At 33.6% G+C, this 15,628-nt stretch overlaps 1 protein-coding gene across 7 annotated transcripts in view; it reads right to left on the minus strand.

Moving 5' to 3' along the window:
• The window catches only part of LOC108917294 (rho guanine nucleotide exchange factor 18), a 115,432-nt gene that overhangs the window by 12,278 nt on the left and 87,526 nt on the right, over positions 1-15,628 (minus strand). For all 7 annotated transcript variants that reach the window (XM_018723814.2, XM_018723810.1, XM_018723809.1 and 4 more), the window contains 6 exons: positions 8,906-8,965; positions 4,838-5,081; positions 4,574-4,784; positions 3,099-3,640; positions 2,875-3,032; positions 2,296-2,405 (listed from right to left, as the gene is read on the minus strand). In XM_018723814.2, the coding sequence (XP_018579330.1) occupies positions 2,296-2,405; positions 2,875-3,032; positions 3,099-3,640; positions 4,574-4,784; positions 4,838-5,081; positions 8,906-8,965 (1,325 nt within the window). The remainder of the gene's footprint in view (positions 1-2,295; positions 2,406-2,874; positions 3,033-3,098; positions 3,641-4,573; positions 4,785-4,837; positions 5,082-8,905; positions 8,966-15,628) is intronic.

A 15,628-nucleotide genomic window follows, 5' to 3' on the forward strand; every position in this document is an offset into this window, starting at 1 on the left:
AAATTGGAAGAAAGTATACCTTTCTGTGTCTTAAATAACCACAAATTTTTTTAGATAAAAAAAATTAAGTAGTTTCTGAGATATTCATTTTTTTCAACCTGAAACACTTTTTTTTTCCAAGAAAAATTCTACTTACAAAAATTATCGTACAGTGATATTTTTTTTTCGTTTTGACATACTTTTTGGTAAAATAAAAAAATATGTATTATATATATAATAAAAAATCAAAAACTGTTTACACCATTCAATTGTACCAAAAAAATACAAAAAAAACTGTCTCATTGTTTGACCCAAAACTTTATTTTTGTACAGTATTGCTATAAACATAAGTCGAATAGTGAATAAATAAAATAAATAAAAATTTTTTTTTTCGGAGGATCGATTAGTGTACTTATTTTTTGTCCAAGATAAGGATGGGATAACATTAGGATCTAGGAAACGGTAAGAGATATGGGGTGGCTCAGATTAGAAAAAAGTTGTGTTTTTTATACCTAACAATATGCCGCTTAGAAATTTTAAAAATTTTGGTTAGTTTCGGAGATATCCGAAAAAACCCGAAATTTTGCGAAATTGTTTCTGGTTTTATTTGAACGAATTTTAAAATAAATTGCATTAATTTTTTTAAATACGTCGCTATTTTTATGACAGCTAAAACAAGCTAAAAATTGTTTAAGCGATTACAATAGTAATATCTAATTCAGAATTAAAAATGACTAGATTTTGTCATAAAAATAGCGACATATTTAAAAAAATTAATCTGATGATGGCCCTTTGAAGACGAAACATCGGATTGCAAAAATGTTGACGTCATTGGATAGAGCGAAAAAAGTGGCTATGTAAATATGCAATTTATTTTAAAATTCGTTTTCAAGTAAAGCCAGAAAAAAAATATAACGATTTTGCAAAATTTCGGGTTTTCGAGTTTCGCGTCAACAGTAGACTGCAGTTAATACTTTCTATTGCTGAAATCGCAAATCGTCCAGAGATAATTTATCATTTGTGCATTTGTAATTCGACTTAGATGTTTATAGCAATACTGTACAAAAATAAAGTTTTGGGGCAAACAATGAGACAGTTTTTTTATTTTTTTCCGTAGAATTGAATGGTGTAATGAGTTTTTGAATGTTTGTTAATTGAAACAAATGATCAACAATAACTGAAAAATTCATTGTTGCAAGTCATTTTTTATTTATTTTGCATTTTTGAGCTTGTTTTTGAACTGTGATTACAGATTTCTTTATTTCACCAAAAAATATGTCAAAATGAAAAAAATTATCACCGGCAGATCTCTGTACGATGATTTTTCTAAGTAGAATTTTTCTTTGAAAAAAAAGTGTTTCAGACCGAAAAAAATTAATATCTCGGAAACTTCCTGATTTTTTATCTAAAAAAATTTGTGGTTATTTAAGACACAGAAAGGTACAGTTTCACCAAGTTTCGTTAAAATTAAATTATTTTTGCGGAAATGAGAAATAATAAGCGAAAAATTAGAAAAAAACCTGTTTTTCAAATTTTTCTCGGAAATTTTGAGGTTATGTTAAAAAGTGACCTCTACAAAAGTTGTAGATTTTTGCATGATCTTCAACTTTTGTATTAGATACTTTTTTGTTTGACGTCGACTTTATTATAAGCCCTTTTACTGTTTCCACTTAAAAAACTCCAGGAAACAATTTTTTTTTCTCCAAGTGTAATTTGGTTGGACTATAGTGTGTTTGTCTGTCTTCTTTGTCAAATGTGTATGTGATATTATTAAAAGACATGTACACAAATCGAGAAAGACGAGATCTGACAACGATGCCATTGATCTATTTATTTGAGGTTACACTATCCTGTCCAGTGGTGAGGTACGAGAATAACCAAATTTTTTTTAAATCAGTTTCACGACAGAATTTGAGATTTATATCCATTTCTAAAGATTCCATGTGAATATGACCCCATTCAAAGTTAACCCTGTACATCTCAGAACTTGACTTTCTTTCCCGACCCTTACACAAAAATCTGGTGGAAATTAGGGGCTAAAGGGATGCACAGAAGTTGAAAAAAAACTAACGATATCCATGCAACTTTCTTCAGTAAAGAGGTTACCTTCAAGATCCGAATCTGCCTCTGTGTCGGGGTACAGAGCAATACAAAAAATATTTACACTAAGAGATCGTAAAAGAATCATGTTAAGAGGAAAGGAAGGAAGGATCTACCGCTAATGTCAAAAGGTATAAATGTATGTCGCATGCATCGTTTGTAGATATTTTGTACAGGGACATCGTCAGAGAGGCCGGTAACTTAAAGACGACTCACCTACTAAATGTCGGACTTGGTTCTGCTTCGAGGCCATCATGTTCTGGCGTTCCTCGGAACTCAGGGCGATGTTGTCTTCGTCTTCCTCGGGACAGCTCTGGACGGCTTCCCTGTAATAAACAACTTATTGAAGTACAATGTACGCGGGAGCGCAGATGGCTCCATCTGTTGTGCGCACTCCCAACTGTGCCATTCAAATGGCTACAGTAGGAGCGACCTGCTATATTGCAGGTACTTGTTGCACGACTGCCACCCACAGAGGGCGAAGACAATGTTTTAATTGTCAGTGTTGCGAGAAACAACTACTCCGAGGGCTATATGCCCCTACCGGCATTGAATTATACTCGCAACACATGTTGCATTGTATGCAAGAGCGCAAATGGCTCCATCTGTCTGTCTGTCTAGAGCTGTTGCACTAGTTGCGAGTATAATCCAATGCCGGTAGGGGCATATAGCTCTTGGAGTAGTTATTTCTCGCAACACTGACAATTAAAAATTTATTAAAATACGTTCCACATTTATCGATTTTTCCAGTAATGTCATGTGTATCAAGTATCAGAACTTGTACCATTTGCATACCTTATTGCTTGGATCCAAATCTGCTTGTCCTTCGGCTTGTGCACTTTCAGCTCAAACATTTCAGGGTCCGTGGGATTCGAAGATATCAAATAAATTCCCCTGGAGTCCTGCCCGGCCTTCTCCCTCACCAGAAGCTTTTGCAACGATACGACGCCGGCCTAAAAATGATGAACCGTTTAAATGTCCACCTCCGCACAAATACGCGTTAGCTAAAAAAGCTTTACCTTATTGTCGGGTGTGAAAAACGTATACTTGTGCGAGTTCTCCTGCAGAAAAAACAGCACATCGGACAGTACGATGACCAAAACGATTTGCATCTTGCCCCTGCCCTGCATAAGCATGGCCACGCCCTCGAACTTCAACGCCCTGTTGCCTTGCAAAATGTCAGACTTTTTGAACTTGTCTCCCCTATGTACAGTGTACGATTTGGCGTCGATCCTATTATAAATCTCCAGCTTCCTGTCTTCTTTCTCTTTCTCCGCCACCTGGGCGTCCACCTCCACCAAGACCTCCTTCACCAGAGACAACGCTCTCTGCAGGGCCTCCTGCTCCTGCCTGTTCTCCTTGCTCGTCTTTATCAGGGGCTCTATCAGCAGCGGATATTTCGTTAGGCGTTGCGTCACGAACAGGATACACTCGGGAATGCCTTTTTTCTTCAACAGGGGATTGGTTTGGCAGTGCCGAACGAATTCCCCGAAACGCTGGTCGTTCTGGAGATAGTACTTGTAGATTTCGACGGCGTCCCTGTGCCTGCTGCAGAACTCGCCTGAAAATCATTTATACGTCGTATAAACCGAAATATATACCTAGGCCAAGCAAATAAAATTTTTACTCGAAAAAAGTCCTATCCACGAGATTATTGTAAAATTGTCTAAAGGAACATAATATAAGACTTCTCTCATCTCGTGAGTCAAAAACTTGTATTAGTTAACTTTTCTATTTAAACAAATAAGTGAGGAAATCAGTTTTTTTCACTTTGCAGGGAAAACCATCAATTTTAGTGAAAAGTGACTCTCAGACAACTTGTAGGGAGTAAAATTATCTACAAAATGAGACTTGTTAAATTAAAATCGGTTAATAAAGAAAAAAGTTATTGCAAAAAAACAAGAAAAGTGACAATTTTTTTAATTTGTATATAACTATCGCATTTATTATTAAAATTTTATAAAACCTATGACAAGTTGAGGATTTTGTCATACTTTAAGTGTGCCAAAAGTTGGCGCTGTAGGTGCAATAGTTTTCGCACAATTTGTTTATAACCGAGGCTCCAAAAGTTATGAACTTTAAGCCTCTGTACAGGCATTAATTTTCAACCGAACATGATTCTGAAAGCGTCATTGTAATCTTAAAGACGTAATTAAGCGATCTATTAGAAAATATCACCGTTTTTTTGACATTAACATTCTCAAATTGTGCATTAAAAAACCGTGCGTCTGACTGACATAATTTTAATAATAAAAACGTATTCGAGTAAAAATTATCAAAATCTCCAAAGTCGATGTACAAAAGCTCGGTTCATTAACGAACCTCAATATGTTTGCTCTTTTGACCAGCCTGTGCACCGATAGATTTTTACCTACAAGGGAACATGAAGAAAAACAAGTTTTTTGCTCATTTACGATTAATCCATCGATCTCTGCTGGATCAGAAGCAGTCAAACTTCTAACGCAGTGTAAAAGCAGAAGTATCAACGACTTACCATAAGCAGATTTCAGTTTCGAAGCGTGATGATCCGAGAACTGCTCCAGCAGTATGTCGGCAATGGAAGAAACCACGGGGTTCTCCCTCTGCCTCTGTCTAAGCCTCGACAACAACCCTAAATGTAATTCAGTCAAGTCCAACAGTCTCGGAAACATCCTTTCCAGGCTCGGGCCCAGTTGAAAATATTTTTGTAGACCGTCTACAAAAACCTACGACAGACGACGTGTTATCTTAAATTTTCGCCACGGTTTCATTTCTTTACCTTCTGCATGACTAGTAGCGTCATGCAATGGTGTTTCTCAGTCAAGATGAACTCGTATATGTGCTCCTGCCGTTTAACTTCCTTTTCCTTAAGTTTCCTGGATATTTCTTTACCCACGTACGGGGACCACGAGTCCGGTTCGGTTTCGTGCAGACCTAAGCTAAAGTCCGAACAGAGGTCGGCCGCTGTGAGAGGCGAATCGGACAGAAACTCTAGCGGTATAATGGGTACGTCGTCGGGAAAACTAAAAAAAAACGTTTAATGATTGTCTAATAAGATCCGATTGGAATAAGTCGATTTACGAAATATAATCAGCTTAAGAAGCTTTAATTTCTCAATAACACTTGTATGAAGTTCTGCAAATTGAAATACCTGTACAATATAAACATTTGTTGTAACCCTTTTACAGAATCCATAGCATCGGTAATTTGGAACATTGGTGAAGTATACATTCTAACAAAATTGCATAAAAATTCAAATTTCTGTAACATTTATCACGTTACGTGAATAAAAATAGAACTACAATAAAGGATTGTTGGTTTAATGTAATGTAAACAGTGAAAAAGTCAATATTATAATGATGACACTGTATATTAAGTCATATTGTAGTCATAAAATTTTGTAATTGCCATAAAAAATATCTCCTACGAAAAAAATAATAGTGTCGCTGCGCCGGATATCTGACCAGTACCAGTTCTCGACTAGTTTTGCAAAATTCAAGCAGAAATAAACGAGCATGAATCGTTTTCTCCTTGTCCCTCACAGTACTAATCATATTTTTGTTTAATTTAAAGTCGTCAATATTGTAACGGTAGACAAGGGGTCTAGTTGTATTCGTGTGATATAACCACATACTTCTATCCTATACTGATCATTACCTATAGTTTCAATGGATGACCTTGTTTCCAAAAAGGGGGGACGAGACGTACTCCGTGTGTTTTGCGCATGTTCCATAATTAGGCGCGGTTGCATTCAAATTTAAAAGATTGTCACGGCATGCCCTGTACTATAGCCGATTATATACATATAAGATATTAAAATAAATAACGTAAGTATCTGCATAACCTATTTAATATTTTGCAGGCTCAAATACAATAAAACAGAATACAAATTTATATGCTTTTAAAACTATATACATATGCATGTTCGTAATTTTGGACATTTTTTAAATGACTGGTTTATTTATTAAACAAGACTTAGTATTTCAAAAAATCGCCACTATTCGCTCAAGCCGGGCACAACTGACAATCTTTTTTTTATAAAAAAAGTTCATTATATAATTATTTATTATAATGGTTTCTGCAGTTTATTTGATAATATAAAAAAAACATGCTATAAAATATCTGTAAGAGACCAATCCGATAATAATGTCCACGATTAAGGTGGCCATATCCCTGGCCGAGAAATGGTGAAATTTCTGGCATATTTAGGTACTGAAATCTTGAAAAGTAAAACGTGTAGAACAAAAGTAAGCACAAAAATAAAATCCTTGATGTTTTATTTATTCATTGTTACCATTTAAATTTACCCAAATAAAATAATAACAAAAAAAAGCGTTTGTAAAACATGCGTTTTCTGTTTATCCTAACCCCACATTTTAAGAATTATTTTCACGTACTTATAAATAAAAGTAAACAATTTTATATGTAGGACTAAGGAAGTAAATGTAAGAATATTTACATGTGGAGTTATATATAAAAAAGGTAGTATTTTCGTAGATTTCAGTACCTAAAATCTTGATGGTTTGATTGTTTCTTGCACCTGTTTATTCGTTTTACTGCGGCGTCTTTGAAAATACTCAGGTGGCATGACATAACATTCCTATTATTTGATAAACTTTAGATTATTCAGTTATTAAATGTTTGAAATTATTTGTCTTTGCGGAAAACACTATTTAAAGGCCCTTAAGGAAGGCTCTTATCGAGTATAATTTTGAAACATTTTTACTAAATATCAACACAAGACAAATTAATAGAAGAATTAGTGCAGGTTTAAACAGATTATGAAATAAAACTCAAAAGATACATTTATTTATTTATTTATTAAAATATACACTATACCATAACAGTTTCACCAAAGCACTAGCGCAACACAAAACAAAATGAGAAATTGAGAATATTTTTTAGGTTAGCTCGGTTTGGCTTTTTACCGCTCGGCGCTCACCGTTCTTGGTTCCTTTCAACCAATCAAAACCCGTAAAGTAAACGCATGCGTATGAATACGCTGGTACGTCGCCCCACTTTTCGGCTTCAAGTCAATTGCAAAATGATCAGTATAGGATAGAAGTATGTGGATATAACCTACAAATAATGACGTGTGCTACTTTATGTCTACTGGCTTATATGCCTACTGACACAAGTGACCTATTGATCTGTAGGTGCTTTGAACAAATAATACTCCAGTCGCATTAGATCATAAAACTTGAAAACTTGAAAAAATTATTAGTAAACATTTTACTTCACTTTATGACGGAGAGGAATACATTCACTCAATGGTAGAATGATAATATCAAAAAAGTAACTCGAAAGGAGTGACGCTGAGTTAGCAAATTGCAAATAAGTAGCAAATTTGTTTTTTTCACTTTTTTTTGCTACCCACAAAAATTAATAATTTTATGTTGATGAAATTTATGGAAAAGACGGTCAATCCAAAGACCAACATGTGTGCCAAAGGCCGATTCGATTGACCTTGAAATTGTCGCTCCAGATATTTGTTAATTTTGTTCGTTCTTTTGCAACTGATCGTTTAATTCTGGACGTTAATTTTAGAAGTTAATATAGTAGATATAGGTTCTAATTGATCCAGACATGTATTGAAATAGAAAAATTTCAAAAAGTTGAAATTAAGTTGCCCTTTACAACTAAAGGTCAAGCAAAAGCCGCTCGGGAATTTGCTCTTTTTGAATTAAATAGAACTTATTTTTATGGTAATTTTTAAAAAAGAGAAATCATTTATGTCTCTTTGTTACCACAACAACTTTTTTTTATAATGTTAATTGTTAATTAACGTTTCGAACTGAGATTTTAAAGACAATTAAAGAAAGGTTAATTAGCAATTAACTTTATAAAAAAAGCTACCTTGAGAACAAAGAGGCATAGGTTATTTTTCTTGTTTTTTTTTTTAAATTACCGTAAAAATAAGCTCTATTTAATGCAAAAAGAGCAAATCCCCGAGCAGATTTTGCCTGACTATGGGACAATTTGTTTATAACGCTATTTTGCACATCCTACGTTGTTAATTTCAACTTTTTGAAATTTTTCTTTTTCGATACGTTTCTTTACATCAATCAGAAATCAGAACTTATATCTACGATATTAACTTCTAAAATTAACGTTTAGTAATTATCGTAATTATTTCAAGGTCAATCGAATCGGTCTTTGGATTGGTCGTCTTCCATAAACATCAACATTCAACGCATTCGACAATAATAATGCGCAATTTTCAAAAACTGATATATCTGTGTTCAATTTTTATTTTACAGTTAACAAATTGGTTCATATGACTTTAGATACCTTAATTTATAGATAATTTAATTGCCTACAACATAAAAAGACAAATTTTCCGATAGGTCATCTAGATTTTCGTGGGCTGTAAAAAGAGTTAAAAAACACGTAAATTCGTCGAGTTGCTTTTTTGATATTATTATTCTACATACTTTTCCCCATAATAAATTGCATTAAAATGTTTACTAATAATTTTTTCACTACAAACTCTAATTCGACTAACTTCGAGTATAACATTTAAACATATGACATATAACATGTGCTACGTAAATTAATGATCATGAAAAATAGAGGAAAATGGTATTTATTCCTGTATTCTTTGTTGTCAGTTTTGTGAGTCTATTTACAATTTCATATTCAGGAGTGAACGACCATTTTCGATTAAAGTAATCCGATATAAGGGGTGGTAGAAAAGTCTACTAAATGATCGAAAACTGACACAGCGACCCTACAATCATATCGTAAATTACAAACGAGAAGGTATTGTAATTATTTTGAACTCAAAACTTATCGTTTTTCAGTGCTTACCGTAAAAAAAATGTTAAAAAAAAAATGTGGTACTCACTTTGCGGAATCATGGTGTCCATGATGCGAATCACTATCTTTGTCATCACACAATATTTGGCTGAAAATAAGAGCATGTGAGTCAAACTGTCAGGCGAGCCGCTATATCGGCCCGTACAAGCGGGGCCAACTGGAACAATGAAAAGAAAAAAAAAACGAAAACAGAATTGTCTCGATAAAGTGATATAAACTGTATGTTTGTGGTAGTGATTGGCGATTCAGTACACAGAGGAAAGAAAAGTTCATGCTTGAGAGCGGATAGCACTTAAAGCCTTTGCAAAATCCATTCAAAACATAATAAATACCAAAGAAAAACTGTCGCTGTCCAAAAATAAAAGAAAATAAAAAACTCCATAATCATTGCGAAAATAAAGAAGAGCTGATTAGTACTTGAAAGTAACACAAGATGAGGATTTGCAAAGGTTAGAAATCAGAGATAAAAGATGTGTAAAGAGAATATGCTGGGACTGACGGTTAGGGTAGGGACTTACTTCACTCCGAGCTTTGTCGCAACCCTGCGCCACGGCGAGTAGCAGAGCTGACTCCTCCTGCAGGGGAGGGGCAGGGAACACGCAACATATTAGCCACACACCCAAATGTAACAGCTATTTACCTTAACAACAATTACCCCACCCCTGAACCTTAACCGCAATTTAGACAACCCCCAATTTTGAAATATCAGATATTCGGAAAAAGCAAAACTACAAGGGTTGACGTAGAGAACACACAAGACTTTTACACCTGTTTTATGTCCACCAATTATCGATCAAAAAAATTGGTGCTCGCAATATCAATAAATTGATCAAAAAGTTGAAAGCAATAGATCTAGCTTGAAGTGTCAGTGTTGCGAGAAACAACTACTCCGAGAGCTATATGCCGTTACCGGCGTTGAATTATACTCGCAACACCTAGTGCAACAGTTAGGATCGTTTGTCAGTTTAACCCACCAGGCACAGACCAGTTTCGGACTTATTAGTCCTCATCAGTGTGTCGTAGGTGGTCTGTGCCTGGTGGGTTAAACTGACAAACGATCCTAGCTGTTGCACTAGGTGTTGCGAGTTCAATGCCGGTGCCGGTAGGGGCATATAGCTCTCGGAGTAGTTGTTTCTCGCGACACTGACACTTCAAACATTGTGTTACGCCCTCTGTGGGTGGGAGTCGTGCAACAAAGTACCTGCACTTAGCAGGTCGCTTCCTACTGTAGCCATCTGAATGGCACAGTTGAGAGTCCGCAGATGGAGCCATTTGCGCTCCCGCGTACAACAATAGTTCTAGCGTTAACATGTTGGGCAATTCAATGGTACCGATTTGAAATATTTAAAGAATTCGCGAAATATGCAAGAGATGGCGCTATTTTTATTAAATGTAACCACCAGTAGAAGCTTTGTATTTTGTTATTAATTCGTTAGTTTCGAATAGAAATAATAAAATAGTAAATCTACTGTTTACACTATTTTCAAGGTAATTAATGATTAATGCCAAAAACAATCAAGTACAAACTAATGTTTTTCCTATGAGAGTGATTTTAAGTCAATATAATAGATGTCGCCACCTCATTCATCTGTTGCAGTTAAGAGGGGTCTGTGGCAAATACATTTTTATAGATTTTATTACACAGTTTGTCTAAATATGAATTAAAATGCAAATAACAGACTTTCCTCCATTCTAACATAGTTTTTCTATAAAATAGACTTAGTTTGAAACTCAAATTTCTTTACAACAAAAAGTAATTTGAGTTCCAAACTAACTCCATTTTATAGAAAGTCCACGTTAGAATGGAGGAAAGTCTGTTATTTGTGCATTAATTCATATTTAGACAAAATGTGTAAAATCTATAAAAATGTATTGCTTGGTTGGCTATTTGCTATAGAGCCCTCTTAAGTTAATCTGTCATAGGCTGTAGGTAAGTCTACTATGATGTCTGGTTTGCTGTGATCATGTTTTTTATTTCAAAAGTTGATGGTCTTAAATTGGTCACTTTATTGCAACTTAATAAGGCGAATTGCAACAATTTCAAGATCAATTTGGTAAATGTAAAACAGGTTCAAGTTACATCTACAAAAATTTTGTAGGAAACAACTCAAAGAAAATACATCCGTTAACAGATAACTCTCTTTTAAATAGGTTCTTTTCTTTCTTATCGTCGCATGTAAACATGTAAGAAACTGGCAATATTTAAATCAAATAAATTTTTAACATCCCCCTTTAATAGACCCGTCTTCTCAACTCGAGATGTATTATTTTGGTTAAAAGAAAGGGACAAGAGAACTAATCTCGATAAATACTGCGAATTTCCTTCAAGTGCGCAAACGACTCAAGAGAGAAGGCATTAAACTATATACAGAATACATGATATACGTCAAAAACCAATACTGAGCACAAAACCGACTTATCTCACCATGGTTTTTGCACATCTATCCCATTTCGCAGTAAACTGCTGTAAACATTAAAATCAACTTAACACAAAACAAATAATATTTAACACAACACCCTAACGCACTAGGAAGGCTTAACGGATAACCTTTTCGATTGTCCGTTGGGGTTTCGAGATCGCAATGAACCAAGGCTTTGGACGAAAAGGTTATCCGACGGGGATGAAACAAAATTCCTAGCAATAACAAGCTATGAAGCGGGGCAACACAATAATACGACATATAACAGAGTGATGGAAGCCAAGCAAAGAAGGAGAGTAAAAGTAAGGGAGAAGAAAGAGTCAAGTAAATATATATATATTTGTGTAACATGTAACAGAATCACAGGTTATAATTAATAGTTATTAAGAGTTTACCAGGTAATTTCAGATCAACTAACAACGATTCGTCAACTAATTAGTCACTGCGACGACGCGAGTTAACACGACGCCATTTCCTTGGAAAAGTTTGCGTGGTATGCGTGATTTATAGGAAATCGGTGAAAAATTAAGGATTTGCTATTACCATGAACAACAGGAAAGGAATCTAGTAATCTCATCAAAGTTTTACCAGCATCTACATTTACAGCATCTCCTTGGATAGATGAAATGACTCTTGTAAGAGACAAATTATGTCGATTGATGTTGAAAAATAAGCTTCTCGGATTGAGACGCAAAATCTTCCCAATTTTAAATCCAAAAAATCTAGATTGCCTTGGAAATTTGGAAAAATTGTATCAAAAAATTTTTTCCCCAAAGTTGTCCCTTGTTTACAAAATTTTTCTCATTTATCTTACACCTCCTTTAGATCCCAAAATCCATGAAATTTTATTTGAGGATCGTAGAAAAAAATTACAAATATATTTATGGATAATTTGCAATACTTCACAATAAAAGCAAATATTTCAAATCAGCTTTAGTTAGCACCAAATGTGTAAGTCACTTCAAATTAAAACAGAATATCTCAAAACAGGCTTGGAATATGTAATAATTTCAGGACATATTACCATACATCACAAGAGCTTAAAAATATATCAAAATAACTCAGATTCTGATGTATTTTGAAGTTGTTTTGAAGTACGCTGATGTATCCAGAAATTATTAAGTATTCTAAAACCGTCTTGATGTATTTGGTGCCTTAATCGTTTCACAAAAGTTGTTTCGAAGTTAGAAAGTCTCTGCAAGCCAATGAAATTTTATTTCAAGACAGTCTACACCCTGACAAATAATACTACCAAAGAATAATCATTTCCGAGAAGTCATCTTGGAGTTATAGTCCAATCAAATTAGATTTTTACATGCCAAAATTTAGTTCGGTAAACAAAGGCACGTAAAAATTGGGAAAAATTCCGTTGAAATGAACTACTTTACTCTAACCTCTAGCTCAATATGTTAGGACTTCATTTTCAAAATGGCGTCCAAAGTTCGCAAAAACAGTTTTTTCATTTAAAAAAAAAAACTAAATTTGGCATTGAAATATTTGAAAAACTTGTTCCCATATTTATTTAGCCATACCCATATCACATAATATAGGTCTGGTCGTAAACGTGGAGGCGATAGAAATGTATACGCCCAGTTGAAGAATACGAGCGCACGCAAACGAAATACAAACACAGCTGCATTGGACCACTGGGCAATAAATCTCAGCTGTTGACAAGTGGTTGACAAATTGCCAACTGAGCAACATCAACCCAAACATTACAACATCAACCATCTCATTAAAACTAAATAAACATAAATAGACTTATGAGAGTAAAATAGACACTTGAGAATATTGCAAATAAAAGTATGATTATTGAGTTTTTTTTTTTTCTTTTATTTTTTAGGGGCCCGCGAATCATTGTAAAGTAACGCTAGGGGTCCGCCATTGAAAAAGGTTGGTAAAGGCTGTTTTAAACAAAAGTTTTAGAACTTTTTATAACAAAAATTTTGTGCTCAGCCCTATGTCAACTGATAAATAAATGTATTAGTTATTGCAAAAAACGGCTAAATGTCGATTTTTTTTAAAACTTCTATACAGGGTGTGCCATTTAACACTCCCGCTGACAATATCTCCGAAATGAAGAAAATTTTAGTTCCGGAAACTGGGGTTGTTAACTCCAAATTGCAGTTAGAACTGTTAGTTCAAATCTTTCTGTATTGATTGTGTGGCGATACTAAACAATTTTTTGATCCCTGGAACGTTGAAATGTATTCAGATCGTTAAATTTTGAGTAATTTTTGTAATATAAAGTTTTGCCCTATATTTACTTGTTTTCGAGAAATGTTGATTTCAATATGCAATCTATAATGTAACAGGAAAATCTATTATTTTATTTAAATCACACTGAGACAAATTATTCTTTTAAACTATTATTATAATGGCTTTATTCACACCACATACTAACAAACAATAAATCATAAAAAAGACGAATGATCAACTAGAAAAAAAAAATTGTACAATGGCAAGTCTTATAACAGAGACGAACCGTATTTTATCAAATGTTATTAAAAAATGCAGTCATAGGTAGCTCACGTCAATAACATGTACGATAGATGACACATATTAGTTTTCCAATAATTACAGTTTTATCAGCTTGCGTCTTTCAATTTAACTATATTAGCTTTAAGATTTACCATTGTATAATTTTTTTTCTGTAGTTGATCATTTGTTTTTTTTTAAATTTATTGTTTGTTAGTATGTGGTGGGAATAAAGTCATTATAACAATATTTTAAAAGAATATTTTGTCTCGGTGTCTCTTTCATGTCAATATGTCTTGAAAACAAGTAAATATTGGGAAAAACTTTATATTCCAAAATTTACTCAAAATATAAAGATCTTTGAGATGGACCGCATTTCCACTTTCCAGGGATCGAAAAAATTTTTAGTAACACCACGCCATCTATACAGAAAAAATTGAACTAACAGTTCTAACCACAATTTGAAGCTATTCGAGGGACCTAACAACGCCAGTTTCCGGAACCGAAATAAGTTTCTTTATTTCGGAGATATTGGCAGCGGGTGTGTTAAATGGCACACCCTGTATATTCAAAACAAAAAAGAGTTTTTTAGGAACCTTTTAGAATTTTACGAGGGCCAACAAAATTAAGTTTACTGTAAAAAAAAAGAGTCAATCATTGCAGACTACTTTTCATATTGAAGTAATAGTATTCAACTATAACATAAATAAATTTCAGACCTTAATATTCATAAATCAGGTTGTAGCGATTTTTTGAAAAAAAATTCTCGGCTCCTGTTGATCGTGGGACATTTTTTAAAATTCGTGAAAAATTGTCAGCTTTCAAATGGCAATAATGCCATTCTGATTAACTTTCAACGACAAGAAAAAGATCTAAAGTACACCCAAGAAAAGAAGTCAAAGTTTCGGTAGATTTTTCTCATATTTCCGATTATTTTGCAAAACACGCACAATTTGCACAGGAACGTACAACTCTTAGAGAAAATTTTAAGCCCGAGATGGGTGCATTACTGTAGGATTTATTGAAACTTGCAAAAAAAGGTATTTTTTTCGAAAAACTCAATTTTTGCTAAAAACTGTCAAATATTTTGCAATTTTACAAAAATTCACTTATTCTACTTGCCAAGGACTACATATTCTGAAAATTTTGTAAAAAAATATTTTTTTTGTTTTAAAATAGTTTTTTTGCAGTAACTAATACATTTGTTTATCAATTGACATCGGATTGGGTTTAAAATTTTTGTTAAAAAAGTTCTACAACTTTCGTCTGAAACATTTTTTTCTAAAATATTTAGTTTTTCTTTAATGAAAAAAACTGTCTTTTGCGAACTTTGGACGTCATTTTGAAAATGAAGGCCTAACATTCAACTGGAATAAAGTAATTCATTCAATTTTACGGAATTTTTCCTAATTTTTACGTGTCTTTGTTCACTGAACTAAATTTTTTGCAAAAAAAATATTATTTTCAACAATTTAACTGGCCTATTAGAGATTTTGTCATTTCAGTACAACATTTCGGCTCGCTTTGTACCTCTCACCACTTCAAAATACTTTAAAAATGACTAAAGACATTGGAATACATTAAAAGCTGCAAAATACTTAACTTTTTGCTTGATTTTAGATTTACTTCAAAACAGACATAGAACATTAATATTTTGCAGACATTCTGAATAATTTTTCTTAAAATTTTGCCGTATCTCATACAAAAAGGCCATTTTTAACACCACCTTTTTTTGTCTCTTAAAAGAGTCGTTTCATCGATCTGTGAACATGCTGTATATAAACGAGAACACAAATACGGCAAAAATATATTTTTTTGTAGGATATTTAATACTATACACTGAAATATAGTTT

The sequence above is a fragment of the Anoplophora glabripennis genome, unplaced genomic scaffold (genome assembly GCF_000390285.2).
Source record: "Anoplophora glabripennis isolate ALB-LARVAE unplaced genomic scaffold, Agla_2.0 scaffold22, whole genome shotgun sequence".
In the NCBI taxonomy this organism is placed as follows: domain Eukaryota; kingdom Metazoa; phylum Arthropoda; class Insecta; order Coleoptera; family Cerambycidae; genus Anoplophora; species Anoplophora glabripennis.